At 43.3% G+C, this 16,839-nt stretch overlaps 1 protein-coding gene across 1 annotated transcript in view; it reads left to right on the top strand.

Moving 5' to 3' along the window:
• Window positions 1-16,839, top strand: part of tmem266 (transmembrane protein 266) — a 110,712-nt gene that overhangs the window by 26,967 nt on the left and 66,906 nt on the right. Inside the window, exons 5-6 of the mRNA XM_041178214.1 lie at window positions 2,678-2,799; window positions 12,863-13,051. Coding sequence (XP_041034148.1) covers window positions 2,678-2,799; window positions 12,863-13,051 — 311 coding nt within the window. The remainder of the gene's footprint in view (window positions 1-2,677; window positions 2,800-12,862; window positions 13,052-16,839) is intronic.

The raw sequence follows: 16,839 nt of genomic DNA, 5'->3' as shown, positions 1-16,839 counted from the left end.
CTCTCGCCCTTCCTTTCTTTTTCTTGCTTTTACCTCGTCGCCAGTTTGTTGGATCCTAGTCACTAGTTTGGTTGGACTTACATTCCCAGGTTGCACGCTTGTTTCGGGATGTCTGAGTTGGTACCATAGACAAAGTAGATCAGCAAACAGTTCTTAGGTAGAACACATTCTGTTTATTTACAAAGGAACTCAGCGGCTACACTTGTGTGCTTATAACTCAAACCTTGTCTCTACATTACAGAATCTAACCATAGGCTACTGAGGTAGCCCACACTACTCTGCTATTGGAAACTAAGATCATGTGATCTTCCATTATTACATTCTTCTTAAAGGTATAATACACATCAGATTACCATCATGTAATGTTATTAGTCCTGTAAACCAGTGGCCCAAACTAATGCTTTGAAGGCATGGGTTCAAATCCTACCATAGCACCTGGGGGAATTTAAATTCAATTAATTAATAAATCTGAAATAAAGTGCTAGTCTCATTAACAGTGATCATAAAACTACCAGATTATCATTAAAAACCCATCTGGTTCACTAACATCCATCATGGAGGAAATCTGCCACCCTTACCCAGTCTGTCCTACATGTGACTCCAAATCCACAGCAATGTGGTTGGCTCTTAACTGTCCTCTGAAGTGGCCTAGCGAGCCCTTCAGTTGTATCAAACCGCTACAGAGTAAAGCACTGTGAGTACCACAGGCTCTTCACCTTCTCAAGGGCAGTTTGGAGTTGGCAATATATGTTGGCCTAGCCAGGGAGGCTCGGATCCCAAGAACAAATGTAAAAAAAAATGCAATCGGGTGTGACAGGACACACACTCTTCCCACAGGCCTCATACTAAGGTACAACCAGAGCAGGTTTTCAAAATTATTTTGGTAAAGAATATATTTATGGTGAATTTAAGAATTGAATATCTTTCACAAAATCCCCTCACTTCCTCCTGCAGTCTCGCCATGCCTAAACTCAAAACTTGGTGTCAATTTAGAGCTACTTCTCTCTAGATCATGTCACCCTTCGTGTTGCCCTAAGATACAAGGTCTTCTTAATAATAGAAAAACAGAAGGAAAGACCTTGTGCTTACATAACATTCTTCATGACCTCAACCATTCTTGAACTCCCAAAATATAGTTATTGTTGCAGTGTGGTAGCAGTCATTTTGCGCACAGCAAGCTCCCACAAATTGCTGGGCAATAATGGCCAGATAACCTGTCTTGCTGATCTGACCCTGAGCGAGGGATAAATATTGACCAGGGCACCAGAGAGAACTCATCTGCCACTCTTCCAATGAGTGCCGTGGGATATTTTACCTCTTCCTGTGAACTCAGACATGCCATTAGTTTAACATTTCATCCGAATAATAGCACCCCCAATAGTGCAGTGCTCCCTCAGTTAAATTAATATGCGTTTGATGATAATCTTTAATGTGGTCAACATCAGTGTCAAGCAGCCCTTGATCAGAATGTACAATGTTCTCTTCGACCCTCATCATAATCTCAAAAGAGCATCAATGGGACATTTCCACCTCCCTCGTTGGACGTTGTTGTGGATTTTGGGGAATGAGCAGGTTTAGTTATGAAGGAAGTTCTAAATTTGGGTCATTTCTCACTGCACCAGAGACTGTTAGAAGGATTGAAGTTTTGAGGTTTTTATCATCATTCTGAGGGGGAAAAACAGCTGCTTCCACTGGTTGGAGAATAAGGAAGGGCTGGTTTTGGGGTTATCAAATGGACAAATGGGAAGAATTTCTTTCATCCCTAGGACATGGGATCCATTAACATGAATGATTATTGAATCAGGGACAATTACATCATTTGAAAGCGAATTGAGTGAGCCCCTGAATATGACCATGAAAAGAAACAGAGAGAAGTGGAGAGAAATTGGGATTAGAATAGACATCCCCAGTTCAAATCTCATGCCAGCCCACATCTGACTGACTAAATGGCCCCCTTAGGGGCAGTAATTTCCACAGGTCTGTGAAAGTACTGCTTTAGCCCCAAGTCAGGGGCAATGCTTAGCTACAGTTTCCTAATCCATTGGGACTGCCAAAAACAACTCACTTATAGTCTTTGGCAAAAGGAGACTTTCAAATCCTGATTTGAACCCAGGTCCCACCACCCTATCTGATTAGAGGACAGATCTGTAAGATGAATTTCAAAGTGACAGAGGGAAAGATCAATTTTAAGTGGAATTTCATCCTAATTAATATGATTGTATTGATTATGGAAAGAATGGGTCATGTAATACTGACTTTATGCCTTGAAGTGAAGCTAATGACTTTATCAATATTAGGCTCGGAAATATTTATATTGCATGCTTGTGACCTCTAGTGGTAGGATAAAGCTATTGATGAATTTCCTCCATTCCTTAGGACACCATAGTAATTGATCTACCTATTCCCTAGTGTGCTATAATAGCACAGTCATTAACCCGTTCAGAGCAAATAAAAGTACCTGCTTTCACATAGCACCTTTAACAACCCTCAGGATGTTACAAAGGGCCTCACAGCTAATAACATACTTTTTGAAATGCAACCATTACTCTGGACATCTTGTGGTGCAGTGGGTAGTATCCCTACCTCTAAACCAGAAGCCTGGGGTTCAAATCCCACTCCAGGACTTGACAGTTATGGAAGCTATGTTTGTAATGTGACCAAATATGTTGATTATCAGCCTGTAAATCCTTTGAAAGTGGTAAGAGCAAAAGAGTTCCCTGGTCAGCCAGACAGCAGTACTTTGCCAAGCATAATCATAGACCAATCCAATAGGAAGTCCATGGTTTCCAACAACTTATGGTACCTGAAAGAGGAGTCATTGTCCTGAAGTAGGAAATTCAGTAGCCAATTTGTGTACAGCAAGCTCCCACAAACAGTGATGAGATAATGATCTAATTTAGGGATATTGGTTGAGGGGAAAATATTGGCCAGGACACTGGGGAGATCTCCCTTGCTCGTCTTTGAAATAATGGAATCTTTTACATCATCTGAGAGAACAGACTCTTAGCCAGAACGTTGTAGTTCAAGACCCACTCCAGAGGCTTTGAATACATATTAAGGCTGATGCTCCAATGCAGTACTGAGGGAGTGCTGCACTGTTGGAGGTGCTGTTCGTCAGGGGAGATGGTGAGGCCCTGTCTGCCTCTTAGGTAGGCATAAAAGATCCTGCAACACTATTTGAAGAAGCGCACTAGGAGTTTCACCCTCCCCAGTGTCCTAGCCAATGTTTATTCCTCTACCAACATCACTAAAATAGATGATGTGGTCATTGTCACATTGCTGCTGTGGGAGCTTGCTGTGCGCAAATTGACTGCCGTGTTTCACCCATTATAATAGTGATTACGCTTCAAAAATTCATGGAGTGTAAAGTGGTTTCAGACACCCTGAGGGTTGTGAAAGGTGCTATAGAAATGCAAGTCTTTTTTTTTCCTTAATTTCCTTCATGGGGCAGTAACCCGGAGGAATCTGCCCAATCAGCAGATGAGTTTGCAATCGTAACTCTATCCTGTGAAGTTAAAAACTACCTTGCCCCTGATTTGTGGTTGCCGATACGAAAAGATCTCAGTATTCTGATATTGCTTTGGACACCAAGGAGAGTGGGAATTGTGCAGGAAGATGGAGTTGAGGTAGGAGATCAGCCTCGATCTTATTGAGTGGCAGAGCAAACTTGAAGGGCTAAATGAATCCTGCTGCTGTTTCTTAATGTTCTTATATACAGAAGCAGGCAATCTGTGTTTGTCTTTTAGTGATGTTTGTTAGTGATATTGGTCCAAATTCTGGACCCATTGCTGGAACAGGCATCCCAGAGACTGGGAGCAGTCCCATCACTGAACAGGAGGTGAGGTCTGCACAACAAGGGTCATTTGGAGCTACAGATGGTGCGATATGGCCCTGGTTCTGAACATTTGTCGCTACCTTTGTGAGGTTGCCTTAGCCAAATGAAATGCTCAATGTTTGCTAAATTTAAACCTTCAGGATCCCAGCCACAGGCTTTAGTATTTGTGCTGCATTCAGGAGCAGAGTAACTTCAGCTGCTCCACAATAATAACAAACTGCATTCGCATAGCGCTTTCAACATAGTAAAACATCCCAAGGTGCTCCACAAGGAGTGATCATCAAACAAAATTTGATACGGGTGCTACGTAAGAAGATATTAGGAAAGCTGAGCCGAAAGCTTAGTCAAATTGGCAGGTTTTAAGGAGCGTCTTAAAAGAGGAGAGAGGGTGATTTGGGGCCCAGGCAGCTGAAGGCATGGCTGCCAACAGTGGAGCAATGAAAATCGGGAATGTTTAAGCGAACAGAATTGGAAGAGCGCAGAGGTCCCGGAGGGTCACGGGGCTGGAGGAGGTTACAGAGATGCAGGGGCCACAGGAGGAACTGAAAACAAGGAGGAGCATTTTAAATCTGTTAATGTTACTGGACCGGGAGTCAGTGTAGGTCAAGGATAACAAGGGTGATGGGTGAACAGAACTTGGCGCAAGTTAGGATACAGGCAACAGAGTTTTCGGTGAACTGAAGATTCTGAAAAGGGTGAAAGATGGGAGACCAGCCAGGAGAACATTGACATAGTCAATTCTGGAGGTAACAAAATCATGGCTAATGGATCTGCTGCTTGATAGATGAGCCATAGAAGGGTGAAGAGACTTCCCTAAAGGTTCAGTGAGTTTGCACTGTGATTGTGAGTTGGGGCACACAGGTTCGACCTCCAGTCTGTGCTGAGGTTATTGACCTTTATTGGGGTAAAAACAAACTTAGAGGTTTTCCCATGTCTAGCGATGCATGAGGCAGACAAAGCATCTGTTTCCATAGCTAGTTTTTCCTGGAACAGGTCACTCCCCTGTCAACAGAGGCTTTAACTTAAGGGATGCCACTCCATATCAAGTATGGCTGACCAGGAGACTCTTCTGTTCTTACTACCTACCATTGGCATATTGGAAGAATTTATAGGTTGATAATCAATTTGGCCACATTATGAATACGCTTTCTGTGGCCATCAAGTCCTAGAGTGGGACTCAAATCCAGAGCTTCTGGCTCAGAGGCAGGGACACTAGCCACTGTACCACAAGAGCTCCAGTGTAATAACAGGCTTGCTAAATTGTCCTCAGTGCCCTCCCTTTAAGGAGTTACAAATTAACCCATGCTCCTATTCCCACTATTGGGAATTTCATTCACTTTCTCAATCATTCTCATTTTCTATCTCACTGTTGTGCTTTATCTCATTTACACTACATAACACTCTCTCGTTCTCTCTCTTTCCCCCTCTCTCACTTACATTCTCTCATTCTCTCTCTTTCCCCCTCTCACTTACATTCTCTCATTCTCCCTCTTGCCCCCTCTCTCACTTAGACACTCTCATTCTCCCTCTTGCCCCCCTCTCATTTAGACTCTCTTGTTCTCTCTTGCCCCCCCACCCTCGCTTACACTCTCTCATTCTCTCTTGTCCCCTCTCTCACTTACACACTGTCTCCCACTCTTTCTCTCTCACCTTTCCTCTACAGTTACGGCTAAGAGAACTTGTGTCCTTTGGAGACAATGACCAACTTACCTATTCTTTTCATTATTTCCAAATAGACCCTGGAGCACATTATTCTGGAGTTTCTGGCATGTTTCCAGGAGCCAGGTCCAGAGAGTGTTTCAAGAGCAAGAACAAATCAACTGTTTGAATAATAATTAGCCAAACAATTTCTAATTTATAAGCCATAATGAGAGAAATTAGAGACACTCAGTATGCCACGCGAGGATTGCTGATAATAAGACAGTCTAGTGGAGAGCCTCACCGCTGTAAAAACCACTTCAGGGCTTTATGGCAGGCTCAGTGGGGAAATGTGCCACCCAATGTGATGCTGAGCCATGAATATCCTGGGGAGTCCCAAGTGTGATTCTCATTCTGGCCAAGTTAGTTGGTCTCATTCAAGATGGTAGCAATGCTCCAGTTGACTTCACTGAGCTATGAAGGGGCTAAATCAATGCATATGGTGCTGTAATGGTTCTGTTGTTTGGTTAATAAACCAGAGATTGAGAGTTCAAACCCAACCACGGCATTTTGAGAGTTTGAATTTGGTTTAAAAACAAATCTATAAATAAAAGGCTAGTATAATAAACCATGAAGTTAAAAACACGCCAATTTTTTTGTAAAGAAGGAAACCGGCTGTCTCTACCGACTCCACACCCACAACAATCGTGTTGACACTTAACTGCCTGCTGAAGTGGTCTATCAGGTTGCTATAAGGAGACCCCACTACTGCCTTCTCAAGGAAATACAAGGTGGGCAATAAGTGCCAGCGGATACCACCCCCTGAGAATGAATATATTTCTTTAAAAATCAGTCAGGGAGTCAGCATTTCAGCTTTTTAATCAGTGGATGTTGGATGAGTTGATTCATAGGCGCTTGGTCACTGTTTGAGCTCATGCTTGAGGATTAGGAACAGGAGGAGGCCATTTGGCCCCGTGATCCTTTTCCACTATTCAATGAGATCTTGGTTGATCTGTGGACTAACTTTATCCACCCACCTTGTTTTTGTGATCCCTGGTCTAACAAAGAGCTATCAATCTAGGAGTTAAAATGATTAATTGAGCCAGCATCCACAGCTTTTTGCGGGAGAGAAGTTCCACACTCCTACCACCCTTTGTGTGAAGAAGTGTTTCCTAACATCTCTCCTGGAGGGCCCACGCTCTGAGGCTGCATTCCCTTGTCCTAGACACTCTCACCAGTGGAAATCGGTGGAGCTGCACTCCTGGGAGAGAGGGTGAGATGGGGAGGGGCATATTTTTGAAAAGAAAACCTCAACTTTATTCCTCTCAGCTAAAGGAAGCTGAGTTGAGTCCATCAAGAAAGGTGCAACTATCTTCCGCATCTTGCAAGATAAGATCCTGTGTAAGTAAACACAGTGGTTCAGAAGCAGCTTTTATATTTGTCCACAGTGCTGCTCGGTAGGGAGTTTGAAGATTCTCACCCAGCGGCAATGATAAAAAGACCGATATACGTCAAAGTCAGGACTGTGTGTGCTTGGAGGTGGAAGTGTTGACTTGCATCTGCTGCCCCTTGTCCTTCTAGATAATGGAGGTTTGTGAGTTCAAGATTTGCTTTAGTGCAGCCTAAGGGAGGTGGCACAGTGCACCTTGTAAATTTTTAAAAATTCTTTCACGGTATGTGGGCTTCACTGGCCAGGCCAGCATTTACTGCCCATCCCTAGTTGCCCCTTGAGAAGGTGGTGGTGAGCCCCCTTCTTGAACCGCTGTAGTCCCTGTGGTGTAGGTACATCCACAGTGTTGTTAGAGAGGGAGTTTCAGAATTTTGATCCAACGACAGTGAAGGAACGGCCGATATATTTTCAAGTCAGGATGGTGAGTAGCTTGGAGGAGAACGTCCGGGTGGTGGTGTTCCCATGTGTCTGCTGCCCTTGTCTTTCTAGATGGTAGTGGTGGGTTTAAAAGGTGCTGTCGAAAGAGCCTTGGTGAATTTCTGCAGTGCATCCTGTAGATGGTACACACTGCTGCTACTGTGCGTTGGTGGTGGAGGGAGTGAATGTTTAAGGTGGTGGATGTTTTGTCTTGAATGGCATTGTGCTTCCTGAGCATTGTTGCAACTGCACCTGCCCAAGCACATGGAGAGCATTGCATCACACTCTGGACTTGAGCCTTTCAGAATGCAGAAGGTGAGTCACTCACCACAGAGCATTCAGCATCTGAAAATGCTCTAGTAGATGTGACATTTATGTGGCTGGTCCATTGCATTTCTTGGCAGTGACAACACTCAGAATGTTGACGGTGGGGGAGTTGGTGATGGTAATGCCATTGAATGCCAGAGACAATCAAGTCAGAAACAGTTAGCACAGGTAATTCAGGGATAGTGAACCTGGGATGATCAGTAGCAGTTAGCACAGGCTAGTTAGGGACAGATAGCCCAGGCTATTCAGAGTCAAGCAAACTGGACTAAGCAGAGACAGCACAAATTTATAAAGGCCAGGTTGTCTTTAACAATCTGAATTTTGTGAGTAGTGTGTGTAGATAAAGAGAATACAATGGATTATGTAATATATTGATTTTCAGAAGACATTAATAAGACACAAAATTGGTAATTTAAATTATAACGGCCCCACAGGGAATCTCATTCAACCACATGCTGATTAATTCAACTGTTGAGTCCCATAACTTTCAGACAATTTCTAAATTAAAATATAAACTGTCCACTTTAGGCCACTAAGGTCTGAGCAGCGATGAAGCCAGTTGGCCCCTGTACACTGCTTCCAGGCTGGACTCACTGAGAGAACCCAGGATCCCAGCAAGAGAGAACCTAAAGACATAAAAGAAGCTATGTCACAAAAGCAGGGTGTGGCCATGGGGTACTTAGGGGCAAGTGGAACCCTCCTCAAGCAGTGGGTTCAAGCCCCACTCCAGACACTTAAGCACAAAGTCAAGGTTGACACATCCAGCGAGTGCTGCACTGTTGGATGTGCTGTCTTTTGGATGGGTTATTAAACCCAACTCTCTCATAAGATTTCTTGTGACATTATTCTGATGAAGAGCAGGGGCGTTCTCCCTAGTTTCCTTGCAAAAACTACCAGATTATCATAAAAACCCATCTGGTCCACTAACATCCTTCATGGAGGAAATCTGCCACCCTTACCCAGTCTGTCCTACATGTGACTCCAAATCCACAGCAATGTGGTTGGCTCTTAACTGTCCTCTGAAGTGGCCTAGCGAGCCCTTCAGTTGTATCAAACCGCTACAGAGTAAAGCACTGTGAGTACCACAGGCTCTTCACCTTCTCAAGGGCAGTTTGGAGTTGGCAATATATGTTGGCCTAGCCAGGGAGGCTCGGATCCCAAGAACAAATGTAAAAAAAAATGCAATCGGGTGTGACAGGACACACACTCTTCCCACAGGCCTCATACTGAGGTACAACCAGAGCAGGTTTTCAAAATTATTTTGGTAAAGAATATATTTATGGTGAATTTAAGAATTGAATATTTTTCACAAAATCCCCTCACTTCCTCCTGCAGTCTCGCCATGCCTAAACTCAAAACTTGGTGTCAATTTAGAGCTACTTCTCTCTAGATCATGTCACCCTTCGTGTTGCCCTAAGATACAAGGTCTTCTTAATAATAGAAAAACAGAAGGAAAGACCTTGTGCTTACATAACATTCTTCATGACCTCAACCATTCTTGAACTCCCAAAATATAGTTATTGTTGCAGTGTGGTAGCAGTCATTTTGCGCACAGCAAGCTCCCACAAATTGCTGGGCAATAATGGCCAGATAACCTGTCTTGCTGATCTGACCCTGAGCGAGGGATAAATATTGACCAGGGCACCAGAGAGAACTCATCTGCCACTCTTCCAATGAGTGCCGTGGGATATTTTACCTCTTCCTGTGAACTCAGACATGCCATTAGTTTAACATTTCATCCGAATAATAGCACCCCCAATAGTGCAGTGCTCCCTCAGTTAAATTAATATGCGTTTGATGATAATCTTTAATGTGGTCAACATCAGTGTCAAGCAGCCCTTGATCAGAATGTACAATGTTCTCTTCGACCCTCATCATAATCTCAAAAGAGCATCAATGGGACATTTCCACCTCCCTCATTGGACGTTGTTGTGAATTTTGGGGAATGGGCAGGTTTAGTTATGAAGGAAGTTCTAAATTTGGGTCATTTCTCACTGCACCAGAGACTGTTAGAAGGGTTGAAGGTTTGAGGTTTTTATCATCATTCTGAGGGGGAAAAACAGCTGCTTCCACTGGTTGGAGAATAAGAAAGGGCTGGTTTTGGGGTTATCAAATGGACAAATGGGAAGAATTTCTTTCATCCCTAGGACATGGGATCCATTAACATGAATGATTATTGAATCAGGGACAATTACATCATTTGAAAGCGAATTGAGTGAGCCCCTGAATATGACCATGAAAAGAAACAGAGAGAAGTAGAGAGAAATTGGGATTAGAATAGACATCCCCAGTTCAAATCTCATGCCAGCCCACATCTGACTGACTAAATGGCCCCCTTAGGGGCAGTAATTTCCACAGAGCATTCAGCATCTGAAAATGCTCTAGTAGATGTGACATTTATGTGGCTGGTCCATTGTATTTCTTGGCAGTGACAACACTCAGAATGTTGATGGTGGGGGAGTTGGCGATGGTAATGCCATTGAATGCCAGAGACAATCAAGTCAGAAACAGTTAGCACAGGTAATTCAGGGATAGTGAACCTGGGATGATCAGTAGCAGTTAGCACAGGCTAGTTAGGGACAGATAGCCCAGGCTATTCAGATTCAAGCAAACTGGACTAAGCAGAGACAGCACAAATTTATAAAGGCCAGGTTGTCTTTAACAATCTGAATTTTGTGAGTAGTGTGTGTAGATAAAGAGAATACAATGGATTATGTAATATATTGATTTTCAGAAGACATTAATAAGACACAAAATTGGTAATTTAAATTATAACAGCCCCACAGGGAATCTCATTTAACCACATGCTGATTAATTCAACTGTTGAGTCCCATAACTTTCAGACAATTTCTAAATTAAAATATAAACTGTCCACTTTAGGCCACTAAGGTCTGAGCAGTGATGAAGCCACTTGGCCCCTGTACACTGCTTCCAGGCTGGACTCACTGAGAGAACCCAGAATCCCAGCAAGAGAGAACCCAGGATCCCAGCAATAGCGAACCTAAAGACATAAAAGAAGCTATGTCACAAAAGCAGGGTGTGGCCAAGGGGTACCTAGGGGCAAGTGGAACCCTCCTCGGGCAGTGGGTTCAAGCCCCACTCCAGAGACTTAAGCACAAAGTCAAGGTTGACACACCCAGCGAGTGCTGCACAGTTGGAGGTGCTGTCTTTTGGATGGGTTATTAAACCCAACTCTCTCATAAGATTTCCTGTGACATTATTCTGATGAAGAGCAGGGGTGTTCTCCCTAGTTTCCTTGCAAATATTGATCCCTCAGTGAACATCACTTAACCTAGGATTGTCTGGTTGTTGGGGAACTTGCTATGCACAAATTTGGCTGTCACATTTCCTGCATTATAACAGTGACTGCACTTCAAAAGTACAGCATTGGCTGTAAACAGCCCTGAGATCGTGAAAGGTGCACTAGAAATGCAAGTCTTGTTTTGTTTCACTCTTTTTTTTCCCTGTAACTTGTTTGGAGTAGGAGAGAAGTGCCAGGGGAGACTCCACTAATCCCCATCTCACACCATCCCCAACCCATTCAAGAATAAGACAGAATTGGAACTTGCATAACGAAGAGTTGCTGGAGGAGTGGGAATTATGGATCATGCTTTGTGATCGTGGAGAGCTGCTGAGTGTACCACAACAGTCGGCTCCCTGCTGGTAGGGCTGGCCTCTAACAGCTGCTGGGTACATCTCGGGTTGAGCCAAACGATTAATTTTATAATTAAATATTTCACTATGTGTGGAAATGATGTTAAGCAATAAGAGACAAGCAGGAGTGTAGCAGGTCGTAATTGATTTCGTGCTGTCTGTCATCAATTATAACCCACTACACCATTGCAAATCTATTGCTGCTATTGAATCACATCTTCTAAACTTGCTCCCTCTTGGTCATTTGGAGTGGTTAGGCTAGCAATTCTCAAACTTTTACAGCAAGGGACCATTTAACAAATGTTTGTTGCCACTTATATAGATAGAAAGAAGGAATTTGTATTTATAAAACACCTTTTAAGACCTCAGTTTGTCCCAAAGCACTTTACAGGCATGTGGACGGAATTGGAGTGACTGTGTAGGAGGAGTCTGGCAGTTTGTGCACAGCAAGCTCTCTCAATCAACAAGCTGATACTGACCAGATAATCTCCTTTCTCCTGTGATGTTGGTTAAAGGATAAATATTGCCCTCAGCACCAGGGGGAAGTCTCGTGTTCTTCATCAAATAGTGCTGTGGAATCTTTTACATTGGTCCGAGAGGTAGGCAGGGCCTCATTTTAACATGTCACCTGAAAGACAAGCCCTCCAACCATGCAACACTCCCTCAGTAATGCACTGTTGGTGCTGGAGAAACAATACAGAATGAGAGCCCTGAACGTCTTTGTATTAGTTAAAAACAAAAAAACTGCGGATGCTGGAAATCCAAAACAAAAACAGAATTACCTGGAAAAACTCAGCAGGTCTGGCAGCATCGGCGGAGAATAAAAGAGTTGACGTTTCAAGTCCTCATGACCCTTCGCCCGAACGAGGACTCAAAACGTCAACTCTTTTCTTCTCCGCCAATGCTGCCAGACCTGCTGAGTTTTTCCAGGTAATTCTGTTTTTGTTTTTGTATTAGTGTTTTATTTATTCTTTCCTGGGATGTGGGTACCATTGGCGAGGCCAGCATTTGTTGCCCATCCCTAATTGTCCTTGAATTGTGTGGCTTGCTAAGAGTCAACCCCATTGCTGAGGGTCTGGAGTCACATGGAGGTCAGACCAGGTAAGGATGGCAGATTTCCCTCCCTAAAAGGGGCATTAGTGAGCCAGATGGGTTTTTACAACATTTGGCAGCAACTTCATGGTCACCATTACTGAGACTAGCTTTAAATTCCAGATTTATTAATTGAATTCAAATTCCATCAGCTACTGTAGTGGGATTTGAACACATGTCTCTGGAGGATTAGCCTGGGCGTTGGAAGATTACAATACCAGTGACATTACCAGCAAGCTACCATCTCTCCATTGTGTGTGACAGATAGAGAAATGAAAGATGTCAGAAGCCTTCCCTGAGGTGCCCGAGAAGGTTTGCATTGTGTTTTGTGTTTTGCCATGTTTCACCCCCATTGAAGCAAAGGCAGCATCTACCTATATGCAACAGAGTACTGGAGGGATTCCGGCCCTGTCAAGAATTGTGTTAACATTAATCTCTGTCTTTGGTAGGCTTGGTCAGGAAAGGGGTGTGTCGGACCTGGAGATCATCTCCCAGCAGGTGGAGGACGAGAGCCAGTGCATTGCCCCTGTACAACTAGTCAGCTTTGCCTATCGGGACCTACCCCTGGCGGCCCTTGACCTCTCATTGGCCGGGTCACAGCTGCTGTCCAACATGGATGAAGATGATCAGAGAGAGAGGTGAGTGGGTTGTCAGAAAATTTCTCTCCTGCTTCTGTATCATCATTGCAAAAGAATGCTGATTGATTTAATATCTTTCTACTAATCCCATTGATTAGATTTCTTCTCTGCTCTGCGGAAGATAGGAGTGAGTTACAGAATTGCAATTCCACATTGAAGGAATGAGGGAACTAAATTCACAGTAACTACCCTCAGTCATTGAGTTACCATCAGTTTGAACCATTCCAGATGTTTGTATTAAATCGCTGTTTACGTAAGCACCATAGCAAATTGCTGGCCATTTGTGCGATGTCAGATGTAGTTCAGAGTGCGAGAAGCATTCCTGCCCCTAAACCAGAGAGCTGCGGGTTCATTCCCCACTCTGAGAGACTTGTGTGCACAATCTGTTCAGCAGCACTGTTGGAGAGCTGCACTGTCGAAGGTGCTGTCTCTCAGATGCGATGTTAAATCAAAGTCCCATCTGATCTCTTGGGCGGATGCAAAAAATCCCAAAGCCGCTTCTTTTTGAAGAAGAACAAAATAGATTATCGCATTGCTGTTTGTGAGAGCTTGCTGTGTACAAATGGCTGCCACTTTTAGTGACTACGCTTCAGAAAGTATTTAATTGTCTGTGATGGCTTTGGGACTTCCTGAGGTTGTATAAGCTGCTATGTAACCAGTAAAACAAGGTTACACCATTAAATGACAGTATCCCATTGGATGGCAACCCAGAATTCAGTGTCAAAGTTCTGCTCCCACCCACTTTCTAGAGCAGGGATCAAACCTTACACATTCTGAATCATGCTACTACTGAACCAAAGGCTAGCTCCACCAAGGAGGAGGTAAAGCAGGTAGAATGATTTATTCAGAGCTTAGTGACAGCTAAGAGAGGACACATCACCGAATAATAATAACATGGATTGATGTCATAGGTGGCTACAGCACAGAAAGAAGCCATTCAGCCCATCATGCCGTCCGAACATACAAATTAGGAGGAGTAGGCCATTCAGCCCTTCGAGCCTGCTCTTCCATTTGATAAAATCGTGGCTGATCTGACTCTGGCCTCTACTTTCCTGTCTACCCCCTATACCCTTTGGCCCCCTTGTCAGTCAAGAACCTATCTAACTCAACCTTAAAAATATTCAGTGACCCAGCTTCCACTGCTCTCTGGGGAAGAGAATTCTACAAACTAACGACCCTCAGAGAAAGAAACACTTCTTATCTCCTTAAATGGGAGACCCCTTATTTTTAAACTCTGTCCCCTAGTTCTAGATTACCCCACAAGGGGAAACACCCTCTCAGCATCCATCCTGTCGAGTCCCCTCAGGACCTTATATGTTTCAATAAGATTATTTCTCAATTCAGATGTCCAAACTTGCCTCATAAAAGCAACCCTTTCATCCCAGGAATCAGTTGAGTGAACCTTTTCTGCATTGCTTCTAATGCAATTATATCCTTTCTTAAATAAGGACACCAAAACTGTACACAGTGTCTGAGCCAGCTTTTTGGAAGACCTATCCAATTAGTCCTACCAGACTGATCTTACCCCATTGCCTTGCAAATTAGTCCTATTAAAGAATATAAGGAAGGCTGTAATGAAGAAAGAGGTAGAGGTTAGGTATGAAAGACTGATTACCTCATGGATGGTGGGGGGGAGAAGTGTATGCTGGAAGGGACATATGTTTTTGATTTTAATCAGTAAGCTATTTTTCAGTCTGGTCACCATCTCCCAGGGTCTAGACTCAGCTCTGAGAAGAGTTGATTTGATCATTTACTTTCCAATGCCACTAGCTGACATAGGGCAAAACACTTTTGCTTTTCACTGGCTCTTAACCCCTGCAACCACCTGGCCACGCAGACACACACACACACATGCTTCCGAACTCCAAACTGAATCATTGCAGCTCATGAGGTGCAGTCTCCACATGCCTCCATATCCAAGCCAAAAAGGAAAGTCTTATAAAAGATTCCTGGCATAGCCATCATCCTCAAAGGACTGAAGAACAACAATGATGAAAGGAATCTTCATATGGCCCAACCTGAAACCTATTTCTCCATTCTGTTCGTAACTCGAAAGTATTGGCAGACTGTCGAATCTGAGAGTGAATGTATTACACTTTAGGATGTCCTGAAGTCACAAAAGGTACTATAGAAATGCAATCTTTCTGGATGGGTTTTTACAACAACTGATGATAGCATCATGTTACCATTACTGAAGCTAGATTTCAATTCCAAATTTATTAATTAAGTTCCACCCTGGACCTCTAAAAACAATATATTCATTCATGGGATGTATCCATTGCCCTTGACAAGGTGATTTCACGAGACATTCATTGCTGTCTGGAATCACATGTAGACCAGGTAAGGACAGCAGATTTCCCTCCCTAAGGGAGACATTAGTGAACCAGATGGGGTTTTAAACATCAATCAACAATGGCTTCATGGTCATCATTAGACTTTCAATTCCAGATTGTTATTGGATTCAAATTCAACCATCTGCCATGGTGGGACTTGAACCCAGATTTGCTAGAGCATAACCTGGGTTTCTGGACTACTAGGCCAGTGACATTGCCATTATGCCGCCATCTCTACATCTCACGTAGGTCAATTGCGATCTTATTGAATGGTCGGGTAGGTTTGAAGAGTTGTACGGCCTATTCCTGCTCATCTTTTTCATGTTCTTGGATGACCCCACCTTAGCTGATGGAAAATAGTTCAGGAGGCAACTTCTGCTGCTGGTGATTAAAACTAAAGTTACAGAGGATAACTTTTGTTCTCCGAACAACAGGCACTAAGTCAGCCTTTATTCTAAGACTAATTGTGATTTGATTAATTGCAATTTAAATTGTTGTTGCACTACTACATCTGTGATTAATATTTAACAAGAAGCCATGTAGATTGGCAATCAATTTTCCCATCAACAGCAAAGCCCAATGAAGTTTTCTTGCCTCCTGCTAGTTACTTAGAATTGCATAGAAGTTAATTAATTCAAAGTTACATTGCACCAAAAATGAATGAAATCACATCAATTGTTTTTCACATTGGATGTGAACACAATAATTTATTGAAGTTCATCCCTTTTCCAAAGGTGTCAAAATGTTAAAGCAGGTGGAACCTTTTGGGAAAGGACCGACTGTACATGTATTAAAAAAAAAGATTTTGCATTTATATAACACCCTTCATGTCCACTGGATGTCTTAAAGTTCCTCACAGCCAATTGGGTGCTGACTTAGAAGTGTAACCACCGTTGTAATGTAGGCAAACCTAGCAGACATTTTGGTACACAGCAGGATTCCACAAACAGCAGTGAGATAGATGACCTGATAATCTGTTTAGTGAAGTAAACACAGAAAATGCTGGGAAACATTCAGCAGGCTAGATAGCAGCTGTGGAGTTAATGTTTCAGGGGAATGGCCCTTTGTCAAAACCGGGTGATGTTAAAGATTAACAGATTTTAAGCATGTGCAGATCCAGGGGAGGGAAAAGAACAAAATGGGTGAGGTAGGTGATGAGGTGGAGGGCGTACATGATAAGATGGTGCACGGCAAAATGGAGGTGATAATGGGACAAGTACAAGAGCAAAAGAGGTGGAAATGGTTCTAGCAGAATAGCAAAGGTGCTTAGGGACTGGACACCAGGAATAATTCCTGGGCTCTTCATCGGAATAGTGCCATGGGATCCTTTATGTCCGTCTGAGAAGGCAGACAGGTTAAGGGCTCATTCAAGAGACCGCACTGCCAGCAGTGCCTCACTCTCTCCGTACTGCATTAGATTTTGTGCTTAAGCCTCTGTAATGGGACTTGAACGTA

This window comes from Carcharodon carcharias, chromosome 32 (genome assembly GCF_017639515.1).
Source record: "Carcharodon carcharias isolate sCarCar2 chromosome 32, sCarCar2.pri, whole genome shotgun sequence".
Taxonomy (NCBI): domain Eukaryota; kingdom Metazoa; phylum Chordata; class Chondrichthyes; order Lamniformes; family Lamnidae; genus Carcharodon; species Carcharodon carcharias.
Note: the sequence above shows the minus strand (reverse complement) of the source record. Positions and strands in the feature narration are given on the sequence as shown.